This window comes from Pinus tabuliformis, chromosome 4_1 (assembly GCF_031772625.1).
Source record: "Pinus tabuliformis cultivar Carrire ecotype Pingquan chromosome 4_1, CPIR1, whole genome shotgun sequence".
NCBI lineage: Eukaryota > Viridiplantae > Streptophyta > Pinopsida > Pinales > Pinaceae > Pinus > Pinus tabuliformis.
In genome coordinates this window covers 993,347,381-993,372,679 of record NC_142303.1, presented here as the reverse complement: position 1 = coordinate 993,372,679, position 25,299 = coordinate 993,347,381, and the positions used below count along the sequence as shown (strand labels likewise).

At 39.5% G+C, this 25,299-nt stretch overlaps 1 protein-coding gene and 1 pseudogene across 2 annotated transcripts in view; both read left to right on the top strand.

Annotated features, from left to right (window-relative positions):
• Positions 1-45: 45 nt before the first annotated feature.
• LOC149179484 (putative histone H2A variant 3 pseudogene) lies at positions 46-707 on the top strand (annotated as a pseudogene).
• The window catches only part of LOC149179483 (Tetrapyrrole (Corrin/Porphyrin) Methylase), a 159,892-nt gene continuing 134,839 nt past the window's right edge, over positions 247-25,299 (top strand). The window contains exons 1-3 of one of the 2 annotated variants that reach the window (XM_089420682.1): positions 247-389; positions 958-1,165; positions 19,329-19,453. In XM_089420682.1, the coding sequence (XP_089276808.1) occupies positions 1,016-1,165; positions 19,329-19,453 (275 nt within the window). In that variant the 5' untranslated portion in view covers positions 247-389; positions 958-1,015. Of the gene's footprint in view, positions 390-880; positions 1,166-19,328; positions 19,454-25,299 lie in introns of both variants that reach the window. The other variant, XM_089420683.1, reaches the window with a different exon arrangement.

Genomic DNA, 25,299 nt, shown 5'->3' with positions numbered 1-25,299 from the left:
TTAAGTAGACATTAACGGTTGCGTTTTTTTATGTTGGCAAGCTAAAGATTTTCTAATTCTGTTGAAGATATAAATTCGGCCCCTGTCAACAATAACAACAACAAGGATAAGGACAAGAAGAAGCCTGTTTCTCGCTCATCCCGTGCAGGTCTCCAGTTTCCAGTTTCCAGTTGGACGTATCCACCGCCTGCTGAAATCTCGTATATCTGCGAATGGCAGAGTGGGAGCAACTGCTGCTGTATATTCTGCAGCTATTTTGGAGTATTTGACTGCAGAGGTTTTGGAGTTGGCAGGAAATGCAAGCAAAGATCTGAAGGTCAAGCGTATCACCCCTAGACATTTGCAGCTTGCTATTCGAGGGGATGAAGAGCTCGATACTCTGATCAAAGGTACTATAGCTGGTGGGGGTGTTATTCCTCATATTCACAAGTCATTGATCAATAAATCTTCAAAAGATTAGGCTGCATTCGAGCTTCTGACCATACATTGTGTCATGTAAAGGAACTGACAAAGCATCTAATTTTTAGAATTTAGACTATGTTCTGCTCATGTGAATGAACATGGTTGTCGTACTATGGCTATTCCTTTTGAACAGTTCATGCCGATTCAGGATTTATAGGTGTTTCACCTGGTTTGTGACTAGCTATTGTAGTAGGTACATCACCATGGGGCAGGGTTACCCTGATTGGATTAAACTTTACTTTTGAGCTTAAAAATAAATTGGAAACCCATTTCCTAAGTAGAAAACAATTAAATTGTAACCCAAGCCTTTGATTTTCTTTGCTATGTGACGGGTTTTCATTTTTTGTGAGCGAATAGGGGCTTATGTAGTTTCTGACTGATTGTACGAATGATTCATTTTATTTGTTATTGATACCAGTCAGTTCATAAAGTACTGATTAGTGAAATCCATCGGAGGCTTCTCTTATTGCTTGCTTTTATGGTCGGATTGCCTAGGCCACTACGACAACACAGGAAGGAATAGCAGGGCTGTGGGTGTTGCGAGGCGGGCAGGATGCTTTATCTGGTTGGAATGGGGTTGGGGGATGAGAAGGACATAACGTTACGGGGCCTTGAGATTGTGAGAAAGTGTGAACGTGTATATATGGAAGCATACACCTCGCTTCTCTCGTTTGGCCTTTCCAATAATGCTGTCTCTACACTGGTAAGTATGTATGTTACACATCTTATTTGATTTGTGATCTTTGATATCTCAACTGATGATGACATATTTTGATTAGAAGTAATAAATTTAAGGTTTTGGATTGGTGTATGCAAAAGGCAGTGGTACTGTCTCTGTAAGCCACATCCACATAAAACTAGTCATACATTATATGTGCATCAACACTTTAAAATTATATTTTCAATTCATCTTGAATAAAATGTATTTTTTTTTTTGGTTTTTTAAAATATGTATGCTACGTACCGTTATACTAAAACAACATATCTCTCCCTTCCCTTTCTCTCTTTTTGGGTTCTATAATATGACAACTCAGTCCATTTCGGAAGCAGTCAATTTAAATTAGAAATTCACACTTTGAAGACAAGTTTTAAGCCAAATTGATGAAGTGGTCACGCACATTGAAGATTTTTGGGTTCAGCCTTGAAATTACTACGAGGTTTGATTGCACCTTTGACTTATGGATATATGTAGTTTTTATTTCCTTTTATACCCCTGCATTATGAATGTAAATGAAAGGAAATGCTGCAACATATACATTCACCACGGTGCAAATGAAAATCAAGTCCCACGGTGCTTCAAGAAACATGTCCCATCGTATTAGAGACTGCACCGCATAAGATGGACTCCCTTCACCTTTGGCCCAGGTCTGAGGGTTAACTATTCCACAAAAATTGCTCTGGATTTGCACCGACCTCATGCCTCTTTGAGACACACCACCCAACCTCATACCTTTTTGAGACACACCATCTATGTGGGGCGGTCAACAACAAGAGTGGAGGTCTAGTGGATGGCTTAATATCTTGTTGGCCCAAGTCTGAGGAATAACTATTCCACCAAAATTGCTCTCGACTTCCCTGAACAAGCAATGGATTCGACCACGTATCTCATAGTAGTGATGACATCTAAAAGTGCGTGCTCCTTTGTTTTTATCTCTCGTATATGGTATGTTTGGCTGGAAATATTGAGAGGGGTGGGTGAATCAGTGTTTCTTTTACAATTGTCATTTTATGTCAGTTTCTTTTACAATTGTTATTTTATGTCAGTTAACAACTCTTGATAAACTGGAACACAAAAATATATAACAAAAGAATAATTTTATTAGCAATAATGACGAGGACTCCAATCCTCTTTTACAACAATAATTTATACACTTACGATTCTTTCAGGGCTCCAACCCTAGACAAAGACTCCACTCTTCTATTTCAAACCAGGGTCCAACCTGTACTACACCAAGCTTCAACTTGGTCTTCTTGAAGACTCCAATCCTCTCAACAATTTAGATTCCAACCTAGTTTTCCACAAGGCTCCAACCTTGTGTGAGGACTCCAATCCTCTAGGGCTCCAACCCTCTCAATTTGCTTCAATTTTCTAGATAATTTTAGTGCTTCCTCAAGACTTCCAAAACCATCTTCAACAAGTCTTGAATATCATGTCCACAAGGTCTTCAAAGCATGTAAAGGTATAGCGAAAATGCCTGTCCAACTCAGCTCCCTCAACTCCCTCACCTTTCGGCAAGCTGTGTGATCCCTGTTGGTCTCAAACTCCCTCTGCGCGATTCCTGGCTGCCCAGAAATACGCACTCCCTTCCTATGTTTTGTTGTTGATGTGTGTCACTGCTCTGGAACTCCTGAAAACTCTCGTAGAACACCCTCCCTATGGCGGGCACGGATGGTCCCCTGAAGTAGAGGTTGTATCTCCCGCATGAGAGACTCGTGGCTAAACAACCGGTAGACTCGCTAAACAATAGAGTGAACAAATGTGTGTTTGTTTGCAAATGTTAAAAATGAAAACAAAATGAGAGCCGATCTCTCTTTATAACTCCTTGGCCCCCCTTAGCCTCATGTGGGCCCCTCCATCCACCCATTCGATTTTCCCTCCAAGCATATCGAATGGCTAATTCGAACTCCTATGTGGGTGGCCCCCACATTCCACTAGCAGCTAAATAAAGTCAATTTGGCCCCTAAGTCCCTAAGTCGAAAGTGTGGGGCCCCCTTCCTTAGTAAAAAATGTGTAAAATTTTGTAGCAGCACCCTGTTACTAATGTGTTTGAGAAGGGACATGACAATCCTCCCTTCCCAAATGTTGCTTGCCCTCAAGCAACCTCAAAGCTGGGTACTCCAAAATATGCTCACCCTCCCAGGCGGCATCCCCATCTAGCAACTTCTTCCAATGCACCAAACATCGCTTGTCCTCAAGCAATGCTTGAACAAACACCCTCTCCGATTGTGGACCCCCACTATCACTGCAAACTTCACCAGGGTCCCAAATGTGCCATTGGATCGTCCCTAATCGTTGTATTATCCTATAGTGAAGGAGTCCCTCGATACCAAGATCCCAAGCCAACCTAATTAACGTGAAGCCCCCCTTGCTCCACTCACTATCCTGCCAGATATGGGCATTAGAACCCCTGTGTCTATCACCAATATGTAGAGCATCCTGATGATGTAAGACTCTGCCTAAAGCTTTTCCTAGAGCTGCATCTTCATCAAATGTTACATCCCTGTTAAATTCTATATTTGTTTGAACATGTACATATATTCTGTAAGCTCTAGAATTCTCACAACTACCAACAAACGTAGCTTTCTTACCTGAAGCTTCTAGCTTGTTCCTTTTCTCTTTTGGGACATGGAAGTAGACAGGACAACCAAAGATCCTTAGGTGCCCAACTTCGAAATTTTCGCCAGTGAAGACTTCTTTAGGAGTCTTGTTGTTTAGGGCACGGTGAGGAGATCTATTTTAGACTTAGACAGCTGTGTTTGCAACTTCTCCCCATAGAAACTTTGGCAATTTCTGATCATGCAACATAGCTTTGAACGCTTCCATGATAGTTCTATTATATCTCTCAACCACACCATTTTGTTCTGGGTTATATGGTACAATGGTCTCTTCTCTGATTGCAGCTTCTTTGTAGAAGTCAATGAAGTCATTGGAAGTGAACTCTCCTCCATTATCAGATCTGAAGATTTTGATGTGCTTTCCAGTTTGTTTTTCTACTAGAGCTTTGTAATCTTTAAACATGTTAAAAGATTGACTTTTAATTTTCAGAAAATAAATCCATGTTTTGCTAGAAAAATCATCCACAAAGATAATATAATACAAGTAACCGCCAAGAGAAGTTATAGGCATTGTTCCACATAAATCAGAATGGACAAGATGCAATACTTGACTGGTTCTGCTTTTGCTTGATGGGAATGGTCCCTTCACTTGCTTTTCGCTTGTGCACCCTTGGAAAATGCCATCATGATCTGATCTGATTTCCGGCATTTCAAAAACCATCTTTCTCACATGAGGTAATGCTTTGTAGTGCAAGTGAGGGAACCTTCGGTGCCAAAGTTGTAAAGTTTTGTAGATGTTCTATGCTAAGAGCAATTTCACTTTTCTCACAGCAATCATACAAGTAGATAAGCAAAATGCAGATAGAACATATAAGCAGATCTTACAGAAGACAAATCAGAAACAAGAAAAATGTATGTGATTGTTTCGGCGGTCAACAGGATGTTTCAACCAGCAAAGTCTCCTTTGGTCAGCCAGCCCAGCATGTGTCACAACAACCCTCCAACCAGTAGATGAGTCAACCCAAGTCAGTTCTACAAAAGTCAACGTTGTCCTGAAAAGTCAACGCAGGGGCAGCAAGCTAAAAGTCAACGCAGCAGCAAAACGGTCAACCCTTTGACCTCGATTTTTGTGCCAGGTAGTATGGCCTTCAAAAATCGAACCTCCCACAAGTTTTCAGCTTGTTTGGACCAAGCGTTGACCAAAGTCAACGCTGGTCAAACTTCTGCGAAACCCTAGCAGCAGAAACATCCTCTTCGTCCTTCCCACGTGGCTGAAATTCGTCCTCCAGGTAGCTCGTACTTTTTAGGATGAGAGAGGAAGATGTGAGTTGTGTTTCAATTCTCTCCAACTTTTCCTGTATATATATATCCATCAATGAGGGTGTGTGACACATCTGTTGGGCATGTGAGCCTACATTACAAAACTGGCTGACCTTTGCACATATAATTTATTAAAAATAATAAATTCAAAATATAAGTTCTGCTCATCGGATTAAGACTATTTTTATATGGATTTTACACCTCTCAGAAAGAGGAATCCAACAAAAATATTAGCCTCTTAATCTGAGCATCAGAACATGGAGTTTGGACCTAGTTGTCCAAATTTAACACTCCCTCTCAACTAGGGAGAACTCCATCTATTAGTGCAATTAACATCGTGAGTCATCCCGCCGAAACTTGCTTTGCTGGCTTCTTTATTTCAGAACAGAAGTGGGTCAGTCACAAAGACATCATTCCCTGACTGACATAATCAGTCCAGAGGTCCCAGACCTCACAAATCTTGATCCCAGATCAAGTGGTTGGACCATGCCATCCTAGATAGAGAGTACGGCAATCTCTGATGCGTCCATCAGTCTTTGCTAATAGTCTCTAGCTTTTCCACACCTCATTGGCCAAATGAGAGGTACTTCCCATGAGCCCTGAACTCAATGGGTAGGATGCATACGGGGCACAGATTAAATGAGTGGCGAACCAGCTCAATAATCACAAGGGTGGGGCAGAAGCATTATGAGTGCTTATAGCTCCGAGAAGCTATCCCCAAAGCCCCCCAGAGCTCCCAGAGCTCATCGTCCAACAGGACCCACATCATAGGGTCTTTCCACGACACCAAGACTCTCACGGAAGGTTAGGAACTTGACCTTCCCCAGGGGCTTAGTGAGAATATCCGCGACCTGCTCATCAGTTCCTATATGATCGAGCCTTACGGCGCCTTGTTGTACCATATCCCGGATAAAGTGGTACCTGATATCAATATGCTTGGATCGGTCGTGGAACACAGGATTCTCAGTCATACGAATCCCACTCTGATTATCACAGAGTATTACAGTGGTATCTAGCACATGTTGGAACAGCTCACTAAAGAGCTTCCTCAACCAAACTGCTTCACAACAGGCCATACTAGCAGCAATGTATTCGGCCTCCGCGGTGCTCAAAGCCACCGACTTCTACTTCCTGCTCATCCATGAGATCGAAGCAGAACCAAGATTGAAACAACATCCAGATGTGCTCTTACGATCCACCACACTGCCAGCCCAATCGGCATCAGTATATCCCCGGAGTATCACACTCCCGGCAGTGTATCTCAGCCCATGGTTTATCGTGCCCCGAAGATATCTTAAAAGATTCTTGGCACCAACCCAGTGAAAATGATGAGGCTCAACCATCTGTTGACTCAAAGTATTCACTGCAAAACATATGTCCGGACGGGTGTTCACTAAGAACATCAAAGCTCCTATGAGTTGACGATACTCAGTAGGATTGGCCAAGATAGGCCCTGCAGCGCTGCCACTCAACTTCTTAAAGTTGAGTTCCATTGGTGTCGACACGGACTTACAGTCCACCATCCCAAATCTTTCCAGAAGCTTCACAATATACTTTCCTTGAGAAAGGAAAATCTCTCCAGGTCTCTGCCAGACCTCCAGGCCTAGGAAATAGTGCATCAGTCCTAGGTCTTTCATCTCGAACTCAGCTGCAAGCTCCCTCTTACATTGATGAATGAGAGGGTCATCACCTGTCAGGAAGAGGTCGTCCACATACAGCACTAGAATGAGAGACTTTCCTTCAGATCTAGGAAGATCTACTACTTTCTTCAGGGAAGCATCTTCGTCAAAAGTGACATCATGGCTTATCTCTACTTCCCTTTGACCAGGTACATAGACTCTATATGCCTTAGAAGTCTCACTGTAGCCCACAAACATTCCTTTCTTCCCAGTAGCATCCAGCTTACTTCTCTTTTCTTTCGGCACATGAAAATAGACAGGACATCCAAAAATTCTAAAATGTGAGACATCAGGTTTCTTACCAGAGAAAACCTCTTTGGGAGTTTTGGAGTCCAAAGCGGAATGAGGGCATCGGTTTTGAATGTACACAGCAGTATTTGCAGCTTCTCCCCACAGAAACTTTGGAAGACCCTGGTCACATAGCATGGCACGGGCAGCTTCCACAATAGTCCTATTCTTGCGTTCAGCAACACCATTCTGCTCAGGAGTATATGCAGTGGTAGTCTCCCTCTTAATGCCAGCTTCTCTGCAAAAGTCTTTGAACTCATTTGACTCATATTCAGTGCCATTGTCAGTCCTCAAAATCTTGATCTTCTTTCCGGTCATATTTTCCACCAAGGCTTTGAAGGTACGGAACCACATGAAAGCCTCATCCTTCTTCTTCAAGAAGTATATCCAGGTTTTGCGAGAGAAGTCATCAGTAAATGTCATATAGTAAGAACATCCCCCCAGGCAACATACCGGAAAGATCAGAATGGACCAGTTGCAATATCTTAGATGTCTTTGTGACACTTGAGGGGAAAGGTCCCCTTGTATGTTTTCCTTCAGCACAGCCCTTACATACACCTTTATGATTATTTCCAAAATCAGGCATCCCTGTCACCACCTTCCTTGCTTCGGGAAGAGCCTTATAATGAAGGTGTCCAAATCTTCGGTGCCATAGTTCGGTTTGACGGATAGTATCACAAGTCATAGCTCCCAACGGACTCCCTCCAACCTGGTAGAGTGTACTAACTCTAAAACCAATTGAGATAGCTTCCTTGAAGCTCTTCTTCCACATGAGTACCTTTTCATCAGAGAAAGTTACATTGAATCCTTTGTCTTCCATGGCAGATACAGACACAAGGTTCTTCTTCAATTTGGGTACATAGAGTACATCTTGTAGATGGAGGACTTGTCCTTGAGACAAGTGGAGGGTCACAGTCCCGGTCCCTTTCACAGGATAAGTGGCATTATCCCCAAGGATAATTTCTAGATTAGTATCCCTTTCAACCATGACAGAAAGTGCTTCCTTGAATCCGGTGATGTGTCTTGAGGCACCACTATCGATTAGCCAGACATCCATAGTGTCGGGCGGAGATGCAGCTGAGAGAGCAGATATTAGAATATACTCATTTCTTTTATCAACAACATTAGACTCCTCATACCTGGTATTTCTGGTCCTTTTAGAAGGTGGATGGTTTCCTTCAAAGTGAGCCTTCCTCTTTCCTTTGGATTTGTCATTTCTTTGATTCCCATTCCTTCGGTTGTTGTTTGTTGTCGTCACTATCGGGAGAATTCTTCTGGAAGGGGCATTCTCTAGCATAGTGTCCAGTCCTATGGCAGGTGAAACATTTACCCTTCTTCTTTTTAGTCTTAGTCCTTCCTTTGTCCTTGGAACCACCAGAGTTCTTCTTTCGAGAATGAGCAACATAGGCAGCATTTCTTTCATTATCAAATTCCTTCATCCTTGTTTCTTCTTGCATACATCTAGACAGAAGCTCATCAAAGTTAGGGATGGTATTATTGTTGAGAATGGTTGCCCTTAGGATCTCTACACCATAAAGACCACGACAACACTTCACTGTATTGCTTCTTTCATTATACTTAAACTGTAATAATCATGTTACTACTTCTTGTGACCCTTGTCATTGTGACTGCTTCTGAGATCATATTCATGTCGAGATCACTAGATCCGAATACAATGGAGACTATTGATATGATATATCTCCTTTTTCAGGGATGCCGAGAATCAATGTCATCACCTAAACATACTTCATTAATCTGGTTATGCTGAGACAGTAATATATATGAAATAGAGATAATATTCAAGATGACCTTCGTTGATCCGAGAGAGTTGATCCGTCACTGCTCCGTTTGAGTATACCGAGACTGTAGCTCCTGATTTGATTGTCACTGCTTAGATTGCAGTAGACACAGTCATCATTGAAATTCTCTTCAACGAGATTATATGCCGAGACTGAGACAGTATCTTCAGGATCACTGTGATCTCTATTAGGCCGTGAATATGATTAGCCCAGACTTCATGCCAAAACTGCATCCTCATCTGAGATCTTCTCTGGTCCATCTATCCGAGATTTGCACCTGCAATTTGAGAATGTATTTAGCCCAGAACTTGCCTCACTGTTGTGTCCTCATCGAAGTCATTACTGCTCCATACAGCCGAGATCATAACTGTATCTAAAACCGAAACAAAGTGCAGTCAAACCCTACTGCGACTCCTTCATTTCTTGCGGATTCATTATTCCTCAACTGCGGCTATAATTGTCACACTTGTATGGCGTATATATATATATATATATATATATCATGTATATGTATCCAAACTTCACGTAGAATGGCCATACCTGTATAGCGTATATATGTATCCCAAGTTCACGTAGAATGGCAGAGAGGAATGCAAAGTTCTGTTGCGTGAACAGGTCTCGTTGACTACGTTTTATTGACCCATTGATTGCGTTTATATTTCTTCATAAGCCTGTTGCTTACTGCGGCTAGGGCATCATTGCATCTAGGGTATCACCTGTGGCTAGGTATCTACAGCTGGGGCAACGTACAGCAGCGAGGGCATTACTTTAGTGACCAGCCTATCATTCATGATATCTCTCACCTTCACCAAAATCCCAGACGTGGAGAGGAGGAGACTACTCAAGAATGTGTTTAACAGCAGCAGAGGCATTTGATGGAGGTTCTTGAATCTTCCCTGTCACATGATCTAGGAGATCATGATCTTCTAATTTGAGATCTAATAACATCTTCCAGGCATGGAAGTCATCACTTCCAGTCAGCTTGTCATTCTCCCTGAATTCAAGCTTAGAGGAATCCATTTCCTTCGATGATGATTGCTATAGATAGAGTTTGTCTTCACCTCAGCTCTGATACCATGTAAAGTTTTGTAGATGTTCTATGCTAAGAGCAATTTCACTTTTCTCACAGCAATCATACAAGTAGATAAGCAAAATGCAGATAGAACATATAAGCAGATCTTACAGAAGACAAATCAGAAACAAGAAAAATGTATGTGATTGTTTCGGCGGTCAACATGATGCTTCAACCAGCAAAGTCTCCTTTGGTCAGCCAGCCCAGCATGTGTCACAACAACCCTCCAACCAGTAGATGAGTCAACCCAAGTCAGTTCTACAAAAGTCAACGCTGTCCTGAAAAGTCAACGCAGGGGCAGCAAGCTAAAAGTCAACGCAGCAGCAAAACGGTCAACCCTTTGACCTCGATTTTTGTGCCAGGTAGTATGGCCTTCAAAAATCGAACCTCCCACAAGTTTTCAGCTTGTTTGGACCAAGCGTTGACCAAAGTCAACGCTGGTCAAACTTCTGCGAAACCCTAGCAGCAGAAACATCCTCTTCGTCCTTCCCACGTGGCTGAAATTCGTCCTCCAGGTAGCTCGTACTTTTTAGGATGAGAGAGGAAGATGTGAGTTGTGTTTCAATTCTCTCCAACTTTTCCTGTATATATATATCCATCAATGAGGGTGTGTGACACATCTGTTGGGCATGTGAGCCTACATTACAAAACTGGCTGACCTTTGCACATATAATTTATTAAGAATAATAAATTCAAAATATAAGTTCTGCTCATCGGATTAAGACTATTTTTATATGGATTTTACACCTCTCAGAAAGAGGAATCCAACAAAAATATTAGCCTCTTAATCTGAGCATCAGAACATGGAGTTTGGACCTAGTTGTCCAAATTTAACAAAAGTTCACTTTGATGATTGATGTCATGGATTAGTGCATGAATAGGTCTTCCATTGATTTTGTATAGACCTTCACATATAGATCCCAGAGTGAGAGCATCTCTCATGTTGGATCTTGATGGCCAAGTGAGAACTTTACCATTTATGAAAACGACTCTCATTCCTTTATCTTCTAAAGCTGATATGGACACAATATTCTTCTTTAAACCAGGTACATATAAAACTTCTTGAAGTGTCAAAGTTTTACCTTGATTCAGATGGAAAGAAACGGAACTAGATCCCTTTATTGTTAGAAACTTAGAAAGGTAGAAAGATTTTCTTATATAGATAATTACTTGTGATTCTTTTATCTTTTAGTTTATCAAGCAATTAACAAAACAATAGCACAACGACAACATATGTAGGTGGACAGCCAGGGCAAAATCCCTATCTAGGGGAAAACCCAGTCAACAGTTCTTCCTTCAATAATTTCTCGAGATAGTCCAAGACTCTTTGACCTAGACAAAGACTTCCTCCACACCAAGTCAACCCTCAATCCTTCTTGTAGATGATAACCCTTCAAAAGCAACTTCGACTTAGCAACATCAACATGCAGTAGCGACAGCCTGACTAGACTAGGAAAACTTCAATCTCCCTTGATACACCTCAGAAGTGAGAGAGAGTTGGCCCAAAATTTCGATCTTGGTGTCTTCTATCTTCTTTCAAAAACTCGTACTCCTTTCCAGCTCTCCTTCCAGCCCTTTTCCAACTTCGCACTTCCCAGCCTCCAACTTTAGATATCGAATTATGTGTGAGAGAGTGAGTTATCTCCAAATGAATTCGAACTACCTTGTATATATAGCCTTCTAATGAGGTTGAATTACCCTTCTTGAGGCCGACTTGGTGTGGAGGAGACTAAATTCATTTTTGACTCAAAAATAATTCTTTTTACATGATTCGAAAGCCCAAGAAGGGCCTCTATAAATGTACAATGATTCTAATGACTCATAATAAATCCTAGAAGTCCTCAATGGGGACTTTGACCTACAACATGAAGACCCAAGCATGAAACCCATGCTTTAATAAGTCATAATAATAATAATAATAATAATATTTTCTTCATTCTTTTTCATAAGTACATTACATAATGACTCAAATACATTTATGAAGACCGAACCTAGTTACATATTTCAACATTTATAAGATATGTGGAGTTATCTCCAAGAATGATCTTCAAATCTGTCTCCTTCTCAACCAAATTAGAGACTACTTCTTTGTAGCTGGTAAAGTGCCTTGAAGCACCACTATCAATCAACCAACTATCATAAGAATCCACAGGAGATGAACTAGAAAGAGCAGAAACAAGAAAGTACTTTGATTGAGTCTCAGTTGCATTATTATCATACCTTTGGTTCCTTGAGGAACGGTAGTTTCCTCTGCGAGTAGAAGAAGCTTCTCTTCTTCTATAATCAGATTTGTTGGAATGACTGTTGAAGTTGGATTTAGATGCTCTTTTGTTTTCTGAATAGTCACAAGCATAGTAACCATGCTTGCGATGGTTGTAGCATTGAACTTTTGATAAGTCTTTGGTCCATTGAGAGGAGCTGTTGGGAGTAGGATTTTTGGAATAGTGAATTACTATTCTTCCTTTCTTCTTCTTGCCTTGTACAACAAAGGCAGTAGGTTCTCCCTCCTCATGCTTGGGAATTCTCCCTCTGGAAATCATTCTGGCTTCTTCTTGACCACACTTTCCCAGAAGCTCATCAAATGTGGGAAACTTATCATTGTTGCTGATGGTAGTAATAAAAGTCTCCCAAGAAGAAGGAAGACCTCCAAGTGTAATCAACACCAGTTCTTTGTCAGGAACAACTTCACCAGAAGTTGACAACTGATCTTTGATTTTTGATATCATCATGAAGTATGCTTGAATGGTCTCTCCTCTATTCATTTTAATATCCTTGAGCTGATTCTTCAAGGCAAGAATTTGACTCAAGTTGTTCACTTGATACATTCCAATCAGCTTGTCATACATTTCTTTGGATTTCTTTAGGTTGGCAACAAAAGTGATGAGGTGGTCTCCAAGAGAGTCAAGGATAATCTTTTTAGCCTTGATTTCTCCTTTCTTGAATTTGGCTTTGATAGCAACATTGGAGTTTTCAGCTGGTTCTGCTCTCTCCCTCAACATACTCAAGAACATCATGTTCCTCAAGAGTAATATCCAATTTGGCCTTCCAAGGGAAGAAGTTTGAAGCATCAACCAACTTCTCTTCATTCTTAAAGTAAGAGGAAGACATCTTGATTTGCTCAAAATTTCAGTAGCAAATAGAGAGGGACAACAAGAGATATATTAGCAGAAAATGGACTGCAAAAAGAGTGGACAACACTTGATATTTCAGTAGAAAAATGAGCTGCAAGTAGAGTGGACAACAAACAAAAAATGAGTTGTAACTGGAGTGGACAACAAGCAGAAAATGAGTTGTAAATGGAGTGGACAACAAGCAAAAAATGAGTTGTAAATGGAGTGGACAACAAACAGAAAATGAGTTGTAAATGAAGTGGACAGTAAACAAAAAATGAGCTTAAATGGAGGGGACAACAAGCAGAAAATGTGCTATAAATGGAGTGGACAACACTTGATATCTTAGCATAAAATAGGCTGCAGAGAGAAGGAACAACAAGAGATTTCCCAACAGGAAATGGATTGGAGCAACACTAGTCTTCTTGAGCTTGTCTTCACCAAATCTCTGATACAATGTTAGAAATCAGATGTTGTATGCTGTTACAATCACTTAAATCCATAATTTCTTTATGCTGCAATATAGGTTAAGTAATTGTCGATGGAACATAAACCATATAAACCATATGCACAATAGAAGACAACCAAGAACTCAATGAGACACTGAGAAGTTAGGTCAATGACTAGGGCAAAACCCAGAAGGGGAAAATCCAACCAGATTCTTCTTGTATTAGAAATCAATTGTTCAATAGAGATACAGAGTACAATGAGAGAATGAAGAATTTCACCCAAATCTGAAGAAAATCTCTGGTAGCAGTAGCTGATGCAAACGTTGAATCACTTTGGCTCTCCAAGATTCTCTTGCTCTTCAAGACGCTCTCTCTCTCTCAAGTTGAATTCTCCTTTCACAAGCACAAGTAAGTGTGTCAAGTGAGGATGGGAGGCACACATATATAGAAAGAGCAAGGAGGTCAAATTCATGAGGGAGTAACTCCTATGCCTTGAAGAGGAGTTACACATGTCAAAATATGAGTGTAACTTATGCCGTAAAGGACAGGAGTGTAACTTATGTATTAAATAGGTGTAAGAGAAATCTTTTTTTGACGAATCATTAAAGTGTGTTAAGAGTGTAAGAGGTTCGTAGGAGTATTAAAAGGAGAGAGGAATGAATCCTTTAAGAGAGAGAGAGTAACAGATGCATTAATCGAGGGGAGTTACATATGACATGATTGAGTCCCATGATTGAGAGACTTGAATTTCTTTCTAATAATAACATAATAATATCATAAAGAGGATAATAGTAATAATAATAAAAACATTGATGATTAAGTTAAAAATTAAACAATTGAGATTGATTAAGGACAAGTTAAGTGATTTTCCATCATATATATATGATTATGAACTGATAGAAGGTGATTTACTATTTTTGGAAAGTCATGGTTGCATAGATAGACATGCCTTTCTATTTTAGAAAGTCACTCTAGAAAGGTCGGAAATGAAATTTTATTCAAGGATATTCATCCATAGCTATCAATTTTCAACAAGAAATCGAAGTGATGAATTGGTGCTTCAATGAGGTCGAACTGCTCTCTATATATACACATCTAGGAGGTCGAATAGGTGCATTTCTGGGCTGACTTGGTCTTGTGGGTGACAAATTAACTCTTTTAGCTCAAAATAAAATATTTTTCTTTTCTTACAAATAGTCCAAATGGGACTTTGACTCAAGAGAAATTTTCTTTTGACACAATAGACCCTAGAAGCATGAAGCACATGCTTTGACTAATGAAAATAATAATAATAATGATTTCTTTTTCTTCTTTTGCTTTTACATGAAATATATAATGACACAAGTACAATGACAATTATGAATACCGAAGCTAGTCACATTTCCAACACCAAAGGCCAAAAGGTGAGTTGTGCTACCGAATTTGTGTAATATGATGCTCCCTCTAGATTCAGAGGCATTCTTTTGCGTATTTTGAGCTATTATACCACACAGTTTGGACTTATAGTTGGGAAATGATGTATATTTTCAATTATTTCAACAATGTCTAACATGTGGGCCTTTATTGTTTGATCTTTTAGTTTTGACAACAAAACTTTTTATTGGTGAGTGCGTGTTGTGTACTTGTTATGCACCAAAAGTGGGTAACCCCTAGGAGAAAAAATTTCCCCTCATTTGACACCCAGCCAACTAGCAGCCCCACGATAGTCAACACATAGCACTAGGCCAAATTTCTCCACCTATTGCTCCGGTTAGATCTCTCTCCCATCTGACATTTCTTCTTGAAGGAAGATAGATCATCTATTGGTGGGTACTCTAACCATTCTTGCAATTATGTGCTTTCATTTAATGTTATGGGCAATTATGTGCTTTCATTTATTTGTGGGGCAAATTGGATGATTGACTGATCTCAATTGTATTCTTGGTCCCACACTTAATTTGGGAGGTTAGTCTTTGACTCTAGTCCAGTGGGACCTCTTCTCAGGCCTTAGGGTTTAGGAAAGGCACTACTAGGGAGACATTGATTAATATAGCATGTCCAAGGTAACCCATACTCACCACTTTCCATCTCTTGTCATGCATCTTCATTCTTTGGGCTAGTGGTCATTAGTCATTGCAATTGGCCTCCTTCATCCACATCCTTGAGATAGGGCTCGGAAACTGGGCCCCAGAGGTTGATGCAACTAAAAGAAAGTTAAAAGCATATAAAGCCACAATGAAAGAAAATGTAAAATGCAATAGATGGTTGGGACATAATTGAGTGCGTGGGAAAAAGGCTAGCATGAGCTCTACCCCCCTTATAAGCCATCACCTAGTTCCTTGAGCATTTAATGTTTCATCTAAAGAAAGGAACTCTTGAAAGTCCCAACCTTGATGAGCGAGAAATTGCTACATCTTAAAAGGGTATTGAAAAATATAAAAGCAAGCTTGGGCTCCTAAGCTATGCAACGAGTAAAGACAAATCATTAAAGTAAAAGGCACACTAGAGGGGTGGAAAAAGTGGGCCAAATAAAGGGGTAACTCATGCCACCACGACTACTCTCTCCTTACATCGATATACTTAGGACGTTGGACCCCCATTAGCTAGTCTCATAGCTATGACGCTTGCCTTGAAGTTTTTTCCACTCCGTGACCATTATTCTCACACACACTTATGGATTGATGGGCTAAGCTGGGACATGTCATTCCCCTGGGGTTGGAAACACCTAATAAGGTTGTTGACCTAATCATCCCTAACATAAGTTAGGTAACTTGTTTATTGGTCCTAATATAGTTAGACATTTGAAGGTTAGTTTTGTGTGAAGTATTATTGTGCCCTTAACATTAGATTTGGTCCACCATGATGCTTTAATGGTTTTTGTCCCCAATGATTGTTGATTTCACTTGATCTTGAGACGTTTGTGTTAGGTGGTGATATCATAGCAGTAGAGATCCCTTAAGGGATGGGGTCGACATTCTTCAACACCACTCCAGAGGATGTTTTAACCCACTCTAAGAGTAGTTATGACCTTGATGCATCAACACTGCTCTGCCAGAGATGAGTGTTGAGCTTTGTGATGATTTCACATGGTACTACATCCCCTCATGTACCCCTAGATGTTGAATTACTAAGCCATAGAGCTTGGGCATTGGATTACTTGATGATGTGCCCAGATGGACCTAGGGCGCCTCCAGGCTAGCCTTGATCTTGTTTGATGGATGTTGCTTGTTCCAGAGCCCAAATGAGGATGATTTAACTTGGAAGGGCTTGCACATTATCCTTGAACGAAAATTTTGGTCTTGCATGATGCGATGTCACGCCCACAAGCCCTAGAAGGGCGATGTAGACCTCCTCATGGATGATGTCGTGGTTGAGGGGGCACTTTTGGGAGACATGCCCATGCATTTTGAGTATTTATTGGAGTGAGGAGCACTCATGGACCTATTCATCACTTGATGGATCTAGATCATTTCTAGAGGATGACATCATGGTGGAGACATATATTTCCCACACAAGTGGGCTATTTTTGGCATTTTTGCTATTTTAAAGTTGCCTTGTGACCTTTCGTACTTGTTGAACACTTAAGTGAACTTCTAAGGGTTTTGCTTGTAAAATTATGAAAATGAAACTTTTTTTCCCTCATAAATAGAGGGAGGTCTCATTTCACTTTTATCATCAGTCACTCATTACACTCTCCTCTCTTTGGGAGTGCGCATTAGTTCCTTGCCTCTTTTACTTGGCCGGAATGTGATTTTATTGGTGCGAATTGCTCTTGGAGGTGGAATTTTGCTTGAAGTTGGTTTCCTGGGATTGATTGAAGTGATTCTTGTGAAAATTTTGTAAGTTTACTGCATATTTTCTATATTTTGCATGTTATATTGTTTGAAGTAGGTGCAATGGTTAAAATTGCTAAATTTATTTAGAAATCTTGCTCCTTTTGGTATGCAAAATTGTTTTCCTTGAATCTTTCAAGAGAACTTTGAGTTGTGAATCTTTTAAATTTAAATCTCACTAAAAAGGAAGCTACTAGGTTTGTAAGTAGGTGCCCTTGCCGTATCACCCACTTCAACAAGGCTGTTCTCATTGAATTTGCCCTAGAAGACTCCATTTACCCATTTAGAACAAGGCACTAGTGTAGGTGATGTTGATCAAACACTTATTTATACTAAATTATCTTTCTTCTCTCTTAAATTCTAGATATTTAGGGTTAGGTTTTCTATGAAATATTGCTAAAAAAATAATTTTGCTTGATGTGTCATTGCTCTTTAAATAGGAATTACATTGACATTTGTCTAAAAGCAAAATCTAGCCTTTATTGCATGTTAAGACCCTATTTTTAGGGCTGATGTCATCTTTTATTTCTGTTTTATGCATGCTTCAAAAACTCCATTGCAAACCCTAAACTCCATATCTAATTGACAGTCTTGATCCTTTGCTGATTTACCATTGTAAGACTTTCTTCTGGCTGTTATATGACATTATATACCATATCATTGAAAATCTACAAAACCCTAACTTTTAACGGCCCTCTAATTTACTTTAGTGGACTAAGGATAGAGTGCTTGAGCTTTGGTGAAGATTATCTTATCCCTCTAGGCTTTGATAGTACCCTATCCCAATCATTAGACCTCATCCATCACCTTAAAGCATTCTTATTGAATATCCTTTAGGTGGTCCTTATAGGAAGCCTCCCTTGTGGTTTACACACCACTAAATAGCTGGAGGAAGGCTGCTGAGGTGACAGTGGTAGCTGATCTCTTGTTGCTTGAGGTTTGGAATTCCCTAGTGAGACTTTGTACTAGCGCTACTAGATTTTGAGGTAACAGTACCAAACCACAAAATATATTGGGTAATAGACTCTATGTACATGAACTATTTTGTCTGTTAATAGACTTTTATGTAATAAGGGCCTTATCACTTATATTAGACATAAGCTCCTGCTTTGATTTGTCTTGTGATCTGATCAATATTCTAGTGACAAGAGAGTTTGTTCTCCACCTTCTGTTAGATATGATTCTTACTTCATTGTCTAGGGTTTTACCTTCTTGGCTTTACCGCTATGCATTGTTGTTTTAATTTTTGTTCTTGTAGTTTTGCTATTTGTCCTTTCAGAAGATGTATTAGGCATTCCCACTTTACTGTCGTTTCTTGATGTGCATATCAGTACAATTGATCTATTTTGATCATTTGCTGACATTAATAAAAGTTCTCTTTCTTCTTTGACTTCTATAAGTTCACCCTTGGAATTTTTCATTCTAAATGGGTTGACTAAATGTTATGCCAAGACAGAAGATTTATGTCAAACAGGGAACCACACATTTAAGTAAATATTATAAATGGCTTTTCAGACTGTTAGATTGAGGAAAATATGAATAATATAATGTCTATCAATTGATATGATGACCTCATGCTAATTTTTCCATGGATGTATGTTGGAAGCGAGCTTAAGGCCACCTACTAAATAATATGCTTGGATAAAATAGATTAAACAATTTCTGCTCCTAAAGTAAGTTTCAACAACTTTTGTAGAGCAGGTCCTCAGCTATTTTAAAGCCAAATTATTTTGAGTTCATTTTGATAAAAGCTAGGGCCACTTCTTGCTGCTTTACAATTTAAGCTACAATTTATCTGATTTATTGGAGCTTCATACTACATTCCGTCAATTAATTCTGTTGAGACAAGTCAAGCCTAGATTTGGTCGAAATCTGATTTTTTCTTCATCTCTGAAGAGTTAATGCCCTACTTTTTTTAAGGTTATACAGTTTGTTACTTTGATTTAATCTATTAAAAAAAAGTTGATTTTATAAGCCACTCTCATTTTGGCTTATCCTAACTCATCTACCACTATGGAATAGAATGAACTCATACATTTGTATGTGTGATTTATTCTTCAGGAAGATTTATATGGGAGGCCTGTTATTTTGGCTGACAGAGAAATGGTTGAACAAGGAATGGAACAAATATTGGAAGAAGCTTGCACATCTGATGTCGCTTTTCTTGTTGTGGGAGACCCTTTTGGGTAGGTTGTAAAATCTGAGAAATAGTATATATGCTTTTAGAAATAAATATGCTTCTCTCCAAACAAATATTTCATTGAGTTTCTTTATCTTCTGTGCGTTCTGAAAATTTTAGTCGATGCCTTATTTGGTTGCTACTAGTCTCTTTGTAATTATTTGGACAAAGTACACTGGCATTTGTGCTATGTGGGGATGCATGAGTTGGCATTTTAAATTTCATTAGAAAGCATCAGCAATAACTCTGGTAAAAGAAAAAAATGTTAAAAACAATAACAATGAAATCTATGAAATATTGGGGTGTTTGGGGATCAGTGAGTGAGAGTCTAGACATGCTATTTGGATGGCCACTGAAAACGGCACCAAATTAGTTGGCTGGATATAAGCTACACTTATGCAACATTAAGGAACTTCACATAATGAAATACTTTTATTATTTAAAGGTTCTTTTGGGCGAAGCTTTCTGCAATAGAGGAACTTTGACACAAATTCATGTTGAACAAGTGGAATTTGATAGTTTGTGCTCCTTTCAACTATCATAGGGTCTTTACAGGGGCATGCATTATTTGGGCCAAAAGGCTACTGCACATCACTGTAAATAGAATTCAATTATTCAGCGAACATTCACATGCCCAGTTAATCTAGCATGCCTTAAGTACAGTCTGTACTGGGAGCAGGAGTGACAAACTGCTAATTCCCAAAAAAACCCAGGAACTATTTTTATATAATACATATCTTAATGCATAAACATTCAAAAAACCTTGCAGAATGCAAAATTAGTTTCAGAAAATCTGAAAACATAGATTTTCTCCTACTTGTACATGAATACTACATTTTAAAGAAGCTATAAATGTAATCCACGGTAGATTATTCTTTAATAGTTAGAGCATTATCCGTTTAGAACACAAAGAACATCAGTTAAACATCTTGCAGTAATAAATTATAACATCAAACATAATAATGGGTTTCAACAGATAACTGTTAACATTTGTTGTCAACATCTATGATCTAACAGATAACATCAACCATAAAATTTAATAGCCCATCTAACATCATGGCCAGAGAGTTATAATGTGCTGTCAACTTTCATGTATTGTTTACAAAAATAGGCCATGTGCATAATTTATAAAATAGATATTAGAAACTAAAAACACTAAACTGAGATAAAGTAATAAAGACTAAGAGTCTAAGACGGTGAGTACGATTAGGGTTTTGGGTTTCTGCAGGTCTTTGGAGGGTGCTGCCGCCGCAGGTCAAGACAATTCTGTTCGCAACAGGGGAGGTCTCCAGATTGCGATGACCAAATGTTTTCTCCTATCATGCTGACGGACGCAGCGGGATGCTTTTGCTGGAGGTCTGATTGCCATTCACCAGTAATCTATTGTTTTTCCATGATACTGGAGTGTAGGGTAGAATCTTAAATCACGGACTCTACCAATCCAAGTATCACAACAAGACTGCTTTGCACAATGGAATAATATATGGCGGTAAATCCTCTAGTGCAAAAAATATACACAACTTTTTACAAATTTATACGAAAACCCAACTTTGTTATATTAATCAATTGATAATAAAATTGTCTAGGGCTCCCGTACCAGGGATAATGGCCTTCATACATCCACTAGTACAAGAATACAAGATACAAGATACACTGATGGTCTAGCTGATGTAGTGCACAATCACAACTGCTTTGTTGTATCCTGTACACTATGGGTCCTTTGCTTCCATTCTGCAGGACTTGCTTCTATCAAAACACCAACTCTTTTAAGCCACTAAACTCGGCTCTCCAATCTGCCCTCTAGCTGATCATAAGTCCATCTACAATCAACACATAAGGTCTTCATGCTGACTATTTGCTCTTTTGTCCTTCAAGGCCACAACACTTTGAGACTTCTTGCTCATTGTTGCTCCTCAGCTACTCAGGGATTTGTTACCACTCAAACTAGCAAGGGTCCTAGAAGGGGATCCTATAGAGCAACTACTAGGTCAAGGGGCAACAATGGAGTGATAGTTCACTGTCACCTCAACTAAGGCTCCCTGCTATTTACGGACTTTCACCAATGGGAGGAGACCCAGTAGAAGGGGAATCACAATGATGAATAGATCAATGATCGGATAAGGAGTGATTCTTAAAGCCTATTCACAAGAGAGACTCAATTAAATAGCTTACTTGCTTGAGAAGCAAGGTGATAGGCTCTCTAGGAAGGGCTAAGAGGACACTTGAGCCTAGGTTTAGAGGATATGCCTTGACAAGGGGCTTCCTAGACTTAAGGATCCTTATGGAGAAATGGATTCTATGTAATCCTTGTGGAATTTGAGTTATAAAGTTGTGGGACCATAGAGAACCCAAGTGGACCCAAACTAGGTCAAGGGTATGGAGTTGATTGACCAAAGAGGGGCTTGACCTAATTAGGAAAGAGAATAGGATCAAAGGACTAATTTTCTTTTGAAATTTGAATGCAATGATCCAAATGAGGACACTAACCCAAATCAACCTAGGGAGAGAAATGATCCTCGAGCTAGGGCTTGCGATATCTCGGGATTCCACCATCGGACCGTGCTCAAATTTGGAGGACCCTAGTGCAATTGTGGAGCTGTTGTCGCTCAGATTGTACAGGCACGGTGTGACAATGACTCAGGTCGGGGGCTGTCACTCTGATCCTTGACCTCTCTGTTCTAGCTGTCTCCCATCAACGGGCTATGAGCGGTAGTCCCTATGAAACGAGAGAATGCAAGACCTGTTGGCAACCAACAAGTCCGGCAAACACGATTGAATGGCCTAGCCACTTCGTTGATTTTAGCAAGTTTTAAGGATTAGATTGAATTATGATGTGAGACCAGTGATCTATGGAGTCAACTACTTGCTTTAGATCAATTATAGGCCAAGTGACCGAATGAACAACCGCTGCTTAAGGAATGCTTAGCTATCTTATATGAAATGCAAGATCTAAAATCTAGGTGAAATGCAAGATCTTGGTTTATTTTAATTAAATGTCTAACTAAATGTATCCCTGGAAGGCTAGATCCTTATCTATTTTGAGGCTAGTCTCTAAAGTAGGTGGTAGAGAGAAGTCAAGGTGAAGCAAGCAAAGGCTTGGTTAACGATACCTCTCCTTGAAATCTAACGTACTCGGTGCCTCCGGCACTGCAGAGACTGTGGCTCTGACCACTACAAGGTCACCGTTTTAACCACTAGAGAGGGTCTAGCATTCGCAAGCAAGAGATAAAGGGTGTTCCTATCTTTCTATCAACCAAGCTTATGCTTGGAGGTAAATTAATTAATGCACGTCTAGGCTTAGAATGCAAATGAAAATTAATTTGAGTGCTCTTTTATGTGAGATTACTTATGATCTTAAGTACTTAATCACAATTGGCCTTTATTACACAAGAGCACTTAAATGACAAGAAGATGATAACCTCAACTAAAGAGGGCGCTTAACTCAACAATGCCCACAATATATAACCAATGAACCAAAATAATTGCTCTAGTACAAGAGATAAAATTGGTGCTCTTAATGATTTTACCAATATGAAATTTAGCATTCACAATAGACATCCAATTTAAATATGAACAATAAATCTAATGACAATAAAAGATTAGAGCACTCTTTCACTTAGAACAATTAGTCAATGATTCTTCAATTAGACACCAACTTAAAAAAAAGATGAGATTATTGTGCTTATGTGAGTGAGCTTATTAAGTGCCAAATTGTAACTTCACAAGAGACAACAGTAAGTTAGTGCTCTTATTAGCAATGAGATGCTTCACCAATTACCAAATCACTTGAATAATTTTAATGTAGACAATCCTCTTCACAATGAGGCTATGAGCTATATGCTTATCAATGAGCCAATGTTAGGAACCTTATGCAATGATAGAGCACTAAATCAAATCAATAATCCTTATGCAACTTATGTTCCAATGACATTAAAGACTTCTTAGAACAACAGTAAATGAATTCAAATTTAGAGCACTTTAGGATGTAATAGATGCAATGCTTATGACTACAAAACACAAATGAGGAAAGCCACTTTAGCAATGATGCAATGGAGATAAGAGAAACAAGTTAGAGCTCCTTTTTAGATGCCAAGACCACTGTTATATATCAGACTTTACCACTTATGACAGTAAGCAATAAATCATAAAATGAGCCAAACAATAAATTCCCAATTGATGCAAGTGACTTAGCAAATGTTAGAAAACTTTTCAATTACTTTTTATGTCACTTAGATGGATGTTTTACCACTGTTGTCAATTGATTATCTAGCTGTAATGTGAAACAGTGAGAAGATGAGGCTTTAGGGATCAAACCACTATGTGTTTAGGCCCTAGAGATGGCACACTAGCTTGCCCACAAATTCTTCTAGATACTAGACCACCTGCAACCACAAAAATTAGCCAAAAACTGCAAACACCAATAGTTAGATGCAAAAAATCAATGATACTCCAACGAATTACTGAAATGATGCACATTGGTTAGGAGAGGGCTGAAAAGAAGGCAACAAAGCCTATTAGGCTTGCGGCTAGGGGTGCAAAGGTCTAATGAGGCCCACAGCTAAGGCAAAGAGGCCTCTAGGCTTGCCGTCTAGGCCAAAGAGGAGGGTCGAGGCCTTAAGGCTTGCGGTACAGGAGTGGAAGGCTAGCTAAGGAGGAAGGAGGGAGGCCGAGGAGGAAAGAGGGAGGCTGAGAGGGAAGGAGGTTGCGGCAAAGAGGGTAGAGGCTAACGGAGGGGCTAGAAGCCCACAACAAGGGTCTAGAGGCCTAGCCAAGGTTGCAAACTAGGGAGGACAGCCCTTTTAGGGCTGCGACCTATGTCACAGGACATGTCCCTCAGGGTCTCGTGTCTCGTATTTCACGTGTCGGACACGAAACATACCATAAAAAGTGTCAAAAACGTTTTTCTTCGTGTCCTCCAATTAAGACACATGTTTTGGACGTGGCGAAAACGTGCCCTAATGTTTTCGGCTCTTAGGACATGTGTCCCATGAAAAGTGACATTTAAAAGCTACAACATGGTTTTTTTTTGGGTTTTTTTTGTCATTGTTCGCCGTCGAAGTCGAGTTTGCTTGTTTCCAAATTCAAATTTGTTGTTCAATGTGAGGAATTCCATCAGATTCGAGCGCAATGCTCACAACTTCACATCAACCTAGCCCTGGATATGCAGGAGACGAGCATTCACGTGCTTTGTTGAGAGTGTGGAGCACTTAAATTTCTTATGAGTTGTGTTATAGCCTATGGAACTTAACTTTATTATACACCAATGACCACATTTTATGACTAGTAACCATGTATAAATCACGTGTTGAAAGAAAAGCCCAACTCCCCGTCATGTGCTCACTCCTCACTACACCTTCGAGGTCTAAAGGGAGGGAAAGCTCGATTAATGCTCTGGTCAATAGTGAAGCTTGAACAAATATAAATTTATAATTTATAAACTACCTTATGTGAAGTTTGAACATGATCGAACTTGTTTGAAGTTATTAACATATGCTATAACATGAACAATGAGATTTGAACTGTGAACATCAATGATGTAGTCAATTAATAAACAACTAGTAAATTACTAAATAGTAAATAGTGTATACTAAATACTAAATAGATATCATCATGATTCATATCTATATGGATCAGGCACTATCTTTTAGTATTTTTTTAATATATATATATATATATATATATATATATATATATATATATATATATATAGATAAAACGTGTCCCTCATGTCCTGTTTCCGGGGTCGTTGTATCTCGTGTTGAATACTTGTATTTACGTGTCCTCCGTGTCTCGTGTCATGTGACTTAGGCTGCGACTTAGAGAAAAAGGGGAGTGGAGGAGGCCTAGGTCCTT